A 9,710-nucleotide genomic window follows, 5' to 3' on the forward strand; every position below is an offset into this window, starting at 1 on the left:
CTTATGTGTTTTTATTTTATTTTATATATTTTACTTACTGATTTTAGCTATGCCCCTTTGGACACGTGCTCTGGAAATGGAATTCACAGCCTCTTTTGAAATATGGCATGCAAAGGGGGGGACTTCATGCTATCCACAAATATCCTGTTATCTGGGAACAACTACAGGAAAGTGGCATTACTCTTCAAATTCATGGAACTAGGGATGGTTGAAGAGTCTAAATTTTTCAAAATCCAGGATACATACTGCATTGAACCAGTTGATGAGTTCTGGCAGAAAATCCGAGCTGACGTTCTGACCCGTTTGCGTGTAAAGGACAAGGTGGTTGTTCTTGGTAAGACATTGCTTTGATACTTTTATCACCTATGATTGTCATGTCTGTGGTTTGCTAATTCTTATCAAGAGCATGTTGTGATATCTTTTGTAATGGTTTATTTTTTTCATTAGGTGATGGCAGAATGGATTCTCCAGGTGTGTCTGTGTGTCTCTGTGGGTGTGTCTCTCTGTGTCTGTCTGTCTGTCTGGGGAAGACGGAGAGAGAAATAATATGATTTGCACAGTTTACATATTTACCTCTATGCTCTACATTCTGTAGGCCACTGTGCACAGTATTGCACCTACACAACAATAGAGCAGGAATCTAGAGACATCGTGCACATTGTCTCTCTGGATAAGCGGGAAACAAACAGAAACTCGACAATTATGGAGAAGGAGTGTTTTGTCCGAACAATGGACACACTATTGCCGGAGATCCATATATCGGAAGTGGTGACCGATGCACACCCTCAAATTTCTGCTTTGCTGAGTAAGGAAATTGTCCATAATGTTGAAATAGTGGATTTTCATATATGTATATAAATATAAATATAAATGAATATGTTTGAATATATTTATTTTTAATTCTAAAGACTTCTTTTTCCACAGAACCAGATGGCAAATACCAGCAATGGGGTCTACATCATTCCCTAGATATTTGGCACGCCGCGAAGAATTTAGGGAAGAAGCTGTGACGGCTAAGCAATGTTTTTATGAGTGATTGGTTAGTAACTGGATTTCAACCTTTTACATATCTTGTTGAAAAGCAGCAACATATTTATGGTGACTGTCTTACGCTGGCACATCGTGTTTTCAGGCTGGTGTGATGAAGGACCAGTCCGAAATTTTGCCATGGATCAGTGACATTGTAAACCATTTCTGGTATTGTGCTAAGCAAGCATCTTCTGTAGAGGAATTTAAGGTATGTTTTTGGGAAGTTAATCCATCCATCCATCCATCTTCTTCCGCTTATCCGGGGCCGGGTCGCGGGGGCAGCAGTCTAAGCAGAGATGCCCAGACTTCCCTTTCCCTAGCCACTTCCTCTAGCTCTTCCGGGGGGACACCGAGGCGTTCCCAGGCCAGCCGAGAGACATAGTCTCTCCAGCGTGTCCTAGGTCTTCCCCGTGGTCTCCTCCCGGTGGGACGTGCCTGGAACACCTTCCAGGGAAGGCGTCCAGGAGGCATCCGGAACAGATGCCCGAGCCACCTCAGCTGACCCCTCTCGATGTGGAGGAGCAGCGGCTCTACTCTGAGCTCCTCCCGAGTGACCGAGCTCCTCACCCTATCTCTAAGGGATCGCCCAGCCACCCTGCGGAGAAAGCTCATTTCGGCCGCCTGTATCCGGGATCTTGTCCTTTCGGTCATGACCCAAAGCTCATGACCATAGGTGAGAGTAGGAACGTAGATTGACCGGTAAATCGAGAGCTTCGCCTTGCGGCTCAGCTCCTTCTTCACCACGACAGACCGGTACATCGACCGCATTACTGCTGAAGCTGCACCGATCCGTCTGTCAATCTCCCGTTCCATCCTTCCCTCACTCGTGAACAAGACCCCAAGATACTTGAACTCCTCCACTTGAGGCAGGAACTCTCCACCAACCTGAAGTAGGCAAGCCACCTTTTTCCGACTGAGGACCATGGCCTCGGATTTGGAGGTGCTGATTCTCATCCCAGCCGCTTCACACTCGGCTGCAAACCGTCCCAGTGCATGCTGAAGGTCCTGGTCTGATGGGGCCAACACGACAACATCATCTGCAAAGAGCAGAGACGAAATCGTGTTGTTCCCAAACCAGACACCCTCCGGCCCCTGGCTGCGCCTAGAAATTCTGTCCATAAAAATTATGAACAGAACCGGCGACAAAGGGCAGCCCTGCCGGAGTCCAACATGCACCGGGAAGAAGTCTGACTTACTGCCGGCAATGCGAACCAAGCTCCTGCTTCGATCGTACAGGGACCGGACAGCCCTTAGCAAAGGACCCCGGACCCCATACTCCCGGAGCACCCTCCACAGGCCGCCACGAGGGACACAGTCGAATGCCTTCTCCAAATCCACAAAGCACATGTGGATTGGTTGGGCAAACTCCCATGAACCCTCCAGCACCCTGTAGAGGGTATAGAGCTGGTCCAGTGTTCCACGGCCCGGACGAAAACCGCACTGTTCCTCCTGAATCCGAGGTTCTACTATCGGCCGTATTCTCCTCTCCAGTACCCTGGCATAGACTTTCCCGGGGAGGCTGAGAAGTGTGATCCCCCTGTAGTTGGAACACACCCTCCGGTCCCCCTTCTTAAAAAGAGGGACCACCACCCCGGTCTGCCATCCCAGAGGCACTGTCCCCGACTGCCACGCGATGCTGCAGAGGCGTGTCAGCCAAGACAGCCCCGCAACATCCAGAGACTTGAGGTACTCAGGGCGGATCTCATCCACCCCCGGTGCCTTGCCACCGAGGAGTTTTTTGACTACCCCGGTGACTTCAGCTTGGGTGATGGACGAGTCCACCTCTGAGACCTCAGCCTCTGCTTCCTCCATGGAAGACGTGACAGCAGGATTGAGGAGATCCTCGAAGTATTCCTTCCACCGTCCGACAACATCCCCAGTCGAGGTCAACAGCTGCCCACCTCCACTGTAAACAGCGTTGGTGGGGCACTGCTTCCCTCTCCTGAGTCGCCGGACGGTTTGCCAGAATCTCTTCGAGGCCAGCCGATAGTCCTTTTCCATGGCCTCACCGAACTCCTCCCAGGCCCGAGTTTTTGCCTCCACAACCACCCGGGCTGCAGTTCGCTTGGCCTGCCGGTACCCGTCAGCTGCCTCAGGAGTCCCACAAGCCAACCAGGCCAGATAGGACTCCTTCTTCAGCTTGACGGCATCCCTTACTTCCGGTGTCCACCACCGGGTTCGGGGATTGCCGCCTCGACAGGCACCGGAGACCTTACGGCCACAGCTCCGAGCGGCCGCTTCGACAATGGAGGTGGAGAACATGGTCCACTCGGACTCAATATCTCCAGCCTCCCTCGGGATCCGGTCGAAGCTCCGCCGGAGGTGGGAGTTGAAGATCTCTCTGACAGGAGACTCGGCCAAACGTTCCCAGCAGACCCTTACAGTACGCTTGGGTCTGCCAAGTCTGTCCAGCTTCCTCTTCCGCCATCGGATCCAACTCACCACCAGGTGGTGATCAGTTGACAGCTCCGCCCCTCTCTTTACCCGAGTGTCCAAGACATACGGCCGCAGGTCAGATGAAACGACCACAAAGTCGATCATCGACCTACGGCCTAGGGTGTCCTGGTGCCACGTGTACTGATGGACACCCTTATGCTTGAACATGGTGTTCGTTATGGACAAACTGTGACTAGCACAGAAGTCCAATAACTGAACACCGCTCGGGTTCAGATCAGGGGGGCCGTTCATCCCAATCACGCCCCTCCAGGTAACACTGTCGTTGCCCACGTGGGCGTTGAAGTCCCCCAGTAGAACGACGGAGTCCCCAGTCGGAGCACTTTCCAGCACCCCTCCCAGAGACTCCAAGAAGGCCGGGTACTCTGCACTGCCGTTTGGCCCGTAGGCACACACAACAGTGAGAGACCTATCCCCAACCCGTAGGCGCAGGGAAACGACCCTCTCGTTCACCGGGGTAAACTCCAACACATGGGGGCTGAGCTGGGGGGCTATAAGCAAACCCACACCAGCCCGCCGCCTCTCACCATGGGCAACTCCAGAGTGGTGAAGAGTCCATCCTCTCTCAAGGAGTGTGGTTCCAGAGCCTAAGCCGTGCGTAGAGGTGATTCCAACTATCTCTAGTTGGAACCTCTCAACCTCACGCACGATCTCAGGCTCCTTCCCCACCAGCGAGGTGACGTTCCACGTCCCTAGAGCTAGTTTCCGTGTCCAGGGGTCGGGTTGTCGAGGCCCCCGCCTTCGACTGCCGCCCGATCCTCTAAGCACCGGCCCCTTACGGCCCCTCCTGCAGGTGGTGAGCCCACGGGAAGGCGGCCCCACGTCGCTCCTTCGGGCTGAGCCCGGCCGGACCCCGTGGGGGTAGGCCCGGCCACCAGGCGCTCGCATACGAGCCCCAACCCCGGGCCTGGCTCCAGGGTGGGACCCCGGCTGCGCCATACCGGGCGACGTCACGGTCCTCGATGTATTTTTCTTCATAAAGGGGTTTTGAACCGCTCTTAGTCTGACCCGTCGCCTAGGACCTGTTTGCCTTGGGAGACCCTACCAGGGGCATATAGCCCCGGACAACATAGCTCCTAGGGTCATTCGGGTACTCAAACCCCTCCACCACGTTAAGGTGGCAGTTCAAGGAGGGGGGGAAGTTAATCGATCCTGTAAAAAAAAAATTGGTTTGCTGGGTGTACAGAAGGCAAGAGAGATTGTTTCTATTTCTGCAGCAAAAGTGGCATGCTGTTATACACCATGTTCGCAACCAGCACACCTGGGCTACTGGATCGTGTGAGCATGAACCACTTGGCGATGGTACCCAGGAAAAAACGTGGATAGAACAAGGTATTTCTAATTGAGTTTTGTGTGTTGCTCTGTATGTACCATTGTCCTTCTCATAATATGATGTTGTGTGATTACAGGCTCAGCAGCTCACCAAGCATTAGTAGCCATCATCCTAGACAAGCGTTGGTTGAAGAATGTCAAGAAGTTCATCAACTTCAGGTATGTACATTACCTTTAGTGTACACTAATAACAGTGACTTACAAGAAAGTTATCCTAAATGGTGCTACTATAGCCTACTTCAATAATTAAAATAAAACAAAACCTGTTCTTTGCAGATCAGTATGCTTAGTAGCATGTTAGTTAGTAACAAAGCAAAAGTAACAAGTGTATGTTTTTTCTCCCACAATACAGGACTACATCTGATCTGGAAAACTTTCAAAATCACATACTCATGTATGCAGGGAAGAGGTTTTCCTACAAGCCAGCAGTGTATCGCGCACGGACTACACTTGCAGCAATAGACTACAACTGTCACAATCATCGGCTCCCTTCAAGAAACAGAGATGGACACAAGATGTAAGTATTTATAATCCAGCAGCAGTATGAGCACCATTTTCTCTAGTACATTAGAAATTGTTGCACCAATTAGATTAAAAAAGGTTAGAGAGAAAACTAAAGCACCATGGTACAACAGTGCTACGCATGTTATCAAGAGAGAAACTCGTAACTTAGAGCGCAAATGGAAACAAACTAATTTAGAGGTCTTTAGAATTGCGTGGAAAGACAGTATGTCACGTTATAAAAAGGCCCTAAAAGCAGCCAGGGCTGAGCATCTCCGCAAACTAATAGAAAACAACCAAAATAATCCAAGGTTTTTATTTAGCACCGTGGCTAGACTAACAAATAAACAGACATCACCTGACCAAAATATTCCGTTACATTTTAGTAGTAATGATTTCATGAATTTCTTCTCTAAGAAAATAGAAAGCATCAGAAATACAATTGTAAATGTACAATCTTTGACAGCGTCTTATGATTCAGCCTCAATTATCGCCCCTCAAGAACAACTACAGCGCTTTACAACTATAGGACAGGAAGAGCTAAATAAACTTATCACTGCATCTAAACCAACAACATGTTTATTAGATCAAATACCCACTAAACTACTGAAAGAAGTGTTACCTGTAGTGGAAGAGCCTCTTCTCAATATTATTAACTCGTCTCTATCTTTAGGTCACGTTCCAAAAACGTTCAAGCTGGCAGTTATAAAACCTCTTATTAAGAAACCACAATTAGATCCAAATAACCTAGCAAATTACAGACCCATTTCAAATCTTCCATTTATTTCTAAAATACTAGAGAAAGTTGTGTCCGCTCAACTGTGCTCTTTCTTGCAAGAAAACGATATCTATGAAAAATTTCAGTCTGGATTCAGGCCACATCATAGCACAGAAACTGCACTCGTTAAAATTACAAATTATTTACTTTTAGTTTCTGACCAAGGCTGTATCTCAATACTAGTTTTACTCGATCTTAGTGCTGCGTTCGACACTATAGATCAGAGGTACTCAACAGGCGGCCCGCGGGCCGCATCCGGCCCATCGGCATTAATTTTATGGCCCGCGTCATGCAAAAGATGAATGCACTTTTTTTTCTTTTTCTTTTTTCTTTTTTTTTTAGCTCAAACGTGCGAATATTAGACAGTGTGACTCATATGTAGCCTATGCTTTGGATAATCCGTGGGTCGATTAATACAAAATAACATTCATGTTTAATGGGACTTTATAGCTACTTGATATCTCCGAAATGTACCATAACTTGCTAAGCGCAACAAATAGCGAAACAAGCGGTAAAGCTGTCAGGCAACTTTTGTGTGCGCCACGCAGAGCTCGTACATTCAGAGCTGCGCACCTTCACTTGCGTAATTTAAATATCAGACTTGAATTATTTATAGCTCATAACTTAGAAAAAATAAAAATTAAATAAAATAAGCTGTGTTACTATATGACGAATGATAAGACAGCTATACAGCGCGCAAGGACTGAATTGAGCTCTCTTTAGCGTGGACAAATACACAACATTATGTCTAAATGTCCGTTTTGGAGAGTATTCACGTAAACACAGTCAGTTATGTTTTTACAGAACAATGTGGGCGTAGGTTTAGGGGGGGACGCTAGGTACTAGTCCCAATCAATATTTTAAAATGACAAAATTGTCCCCACCAATATTTACTCCTTTTTCCTGCATAGAGAATTACGAGGCGGCCGCCTCCGTCAATTTTGGTGCCGCCTCCGGCTCTCGACAAAACTCGGACAGACAGTCACATGCTCAGATACACTTTTTCCACCGTGGCGGTTATGTTGGGTTCCTGTGTCCATTCTGTCCTGTGTCCATCAAACATATTACATGCGCGATGCGCTTCATGAGGCACAAGCACGCGGTCTCTTGCTTTCTCTTCCTCTCTGCCGTGCACGCGCTACACGGTTTGGAGCACAGTCTCTGTCTCGCAGGCGCGCTCGCTATAGATTCCGGGAGATTTTAACTCATTCGCGGGCATCAGTGAGCCGCTATCAATATGCGCGGGAGACTCCCGGTATGTCTGTATTTCTATACTGAAATAATACCGGCATTATAATTATTGATTTTCATTAGGCAATCTTTTTTGTGCCCCCTCAGCTCTTGGTGCCCTACGCACAGCGCGTGATGCGCGTGGTGGGAGCGGTGGCGCTGAGCATACATTTAATACAATTAGGGGGAAAATGCCCTTTATAAAGGTAAAAAATATATATTCTGATAAGATTGTTTTCCAATAGTGACGTAATGAAACATTGACAATTTCAGTTTGAAGGGAGTAAAGCCTCGGTTTAGGCTATTAAAGAAATGTAATTTTGCCAAAAGAAGACCTTTTATTTTAAATAAATGTTATTTTTAAATCTCCCTACTACAGTGTGACATTTTACCATATGATCATGCTTAAAGGGATAGTTCACTTTAAAATTCAAATTCTGTCATCATTTACTCACCCTCAAGTTGTTTCAAACCTGTATTAATTTATTTCTTCTGCTGAAAACAAAGAAAGATATTTTGAAGAATGTCAGTAACCAAACAGTAGTCTGTACCCATTGACTTCCATAGTATTTATTTTTCCTACTATGGAAGTCAATGGGTACAGACTACTGTTTGGACAGGACAGTCGATCGCCAATAGCAGGATTGGGCACCCCCGCACTAGGCTACTATAATGACGCTGGCTTGTAAACGTGAGCATCGCGATCGTTTCTCGTTTGAAAAAAAAAACATGAAATTATATTCATATGACATACTGAAATATATGCCACTGTACCTGGGATGAAGACATTTCACACGCGACGCAAGCAGAGCACCTGCATGTGAACTCCTCCTACAGTGTTCTGGGCTATCATGGTTGTCAACAAATGCACGTGCATGTATGACAGAGTTTACGACAGTAGTAGAGGACAATACTGTTTCCCAACTGTAGGGGGACCCCGAGAGCAAAAGTTACCTGGTGTTACTTTAAATTGTGAATAAATTATATACAGAAAGCGATCAAAGAACAATCTTTCCACACAGCCTGAGTTTATCTGGACACTTGCCAAACTCGTTATGAAATCAATGACGCACGTTACACTGCACAACGAAGCTCTTACTGTATTTACATCATCATGTTTGCATTGGTGAAAGCATTTGAGAGAGTGCAGAAACTGCGTTGCCATGATAAGATCTTCATTCTCGCGATCAACAACAGACTGTTATCTGCACAATGCTCACCACGGCAACATTTTATGTGATGGGAATAGATCTAAATACTTTAAAAACTTCTGACGATTTGTTAATCTCGATAGCTGTAATAGTAAAAACGTATAATAGCTGTAATAGTAAAAGTATGAGAGAGTTTCACATGTAATACGTAGCTATTTCATATGCAAGCATGTCAGCCAATCACAGCAGTGGCAGGTTACACTGGATCTCACAGCAGACACGCCCCTTCAAACAGAGCGTTCAAATTAGAGGCTGAAATCAGGCTAGCCTTTTATTTCTAAATTATGACAATTTTTTTATCTAAAAAAACATACTAACATTATAAGGACAACCCAGTAAACATGATAAAATAATAAAATAACCCCATGTCATGGGACCTTTAAGGTACTTAACTGTCTCTGTAATAACAAATGTACTGTAATTTCAGATAATCAAAACATTAGTGTGTCTGCTGTTTCTTTATGCAAAAAGTAATGTTGGAAGTAATTTTGTGTAGTTTAAAAGATGCTCTATGTCCTAATGTCCCTATGTCTGAGTTTAAATAATTGTGTCCTTTTCACCAGAAAATGTCTGAGACCCATTTCTTCAGTGCCATAGAGATGACGACAGTGGGGATCTATGTTGTGAAAGAAACTGCCAACAGCGAACCCTCTGACTTCGGAATAGTCATGGAGGGTGTGGTGGCATTTCGTGATCTTGAAAATGTAGCCCTTGCGTCTGCGATGTTGTTTGGACTCTTTTATGCCTTAAACATGCAGTACCCTACAAAGCTCCGCTACACTTTTGAGGTAATTCAAAAGATAATCATGGAGGTGGATGCAGGTGAACTGTCAGGAAAAGCTCAAAGCTTGAAAACTAAGCTCCACCAGTGTATGGCGTTATTTTCCTGTCAAATGTCGAGAGCGCATTATTGTAGCGCGAAAGTACATTAATATAATGTGCGAGCGCGAATCTCTCTGCTCGCGCACGGAATATAATGTACCGAGCGCGAATCTCTCTGCTCGCGCGCGGAATATAATGTACCGAGCGCGAATCTCTCTGCTCGCGCGCGGGAACTGAGCGCGCTCTCAGATATACGCTGCTCTTGTAAGAATTTTCTCTGGGCTCGCTCAGAGAATATGCCTGCACTTAAAACCTGTTCAGTGCCATCGCGAATCTCTCCTCTTCGCTTAAAG

General features: G+C 46.5%; 1 protein-coding gene across 2 annotated transcripts; it reads left to right on the forward strand.

Annotated features, from left to right (window-relative positions):
• The first annotated feature begins 969 nt into the window (after positions 1-969).
• LOC307002466 (uncharacterized protein) lies at positions 970-9,405 on the forward strand. Of its 2 annotated transcripts, XM_079620094.1 has the most exons (6): positions 1,007-1,039; positions 1,133-1,237; positions 4,701-4,815; positions 4,893-4,974; positions 5,168-5,332; positions 9,099-9,405. In XM_079620094.1, exons 2-6 carry the CDS (start codon positions 1,142-1,144, stop codon positions 9,130-9,132), a joined length of 492 nt encoding a protein of 163 aa, XP_079476220.1. In that variant the 5' UTR covers positions 1,007-1,039; positions 1,133-1,141; the 3' UTR covers positions 9,133-9,405. The 2 variants fall into 2 exon arrangements, with proteins under 2 accessions (XP_079476221.1, XP_079476220.1); XM_079620095.1 differs by having other exon boundaries at positions 970-1,237.
• Positions 9,406-9,710: the final 305 nt, after the last annotated feature.

This window comes from Phoxinus phoxinus, assembly GCF_949152265.1.
Source record: "Phoxinus phoxinus genome assembly, chromosome: 8".
NCBI lineage: Eukaryota > Metazoa > Chordata > Actinopteri > Cypriniformes > Leuciscidae > Phoxinus > Phoxinus phoxinus.

What these genes read in the sequence shown, in the direction of transcription:
- LOC307002466 (XM_079620095.1), top strand. Translation starts at nt 1,142, where the DNA reads ATGAAGGACCAGTCCGAAATTTTGCCATGGATCAGTGACATTGTAAAC. An exon ending in AAGAAGTTCATCAACTTCAG is followed by an intron (nt 4,975 to 5,167) that starts GTATGTACATTA and finishes CCCACAATACAG; the next exon opens with GACTACATCTGATCTGGAAA. An exon ending in AACAGAGATGGACACAAGAT is followed by an intron (nt 5,333 to 9,098) that starts GTAAGTATTTAT and finishes CCTTTTCACCAG; the next exon opens with AAAATGTCTGAGACCCATTT.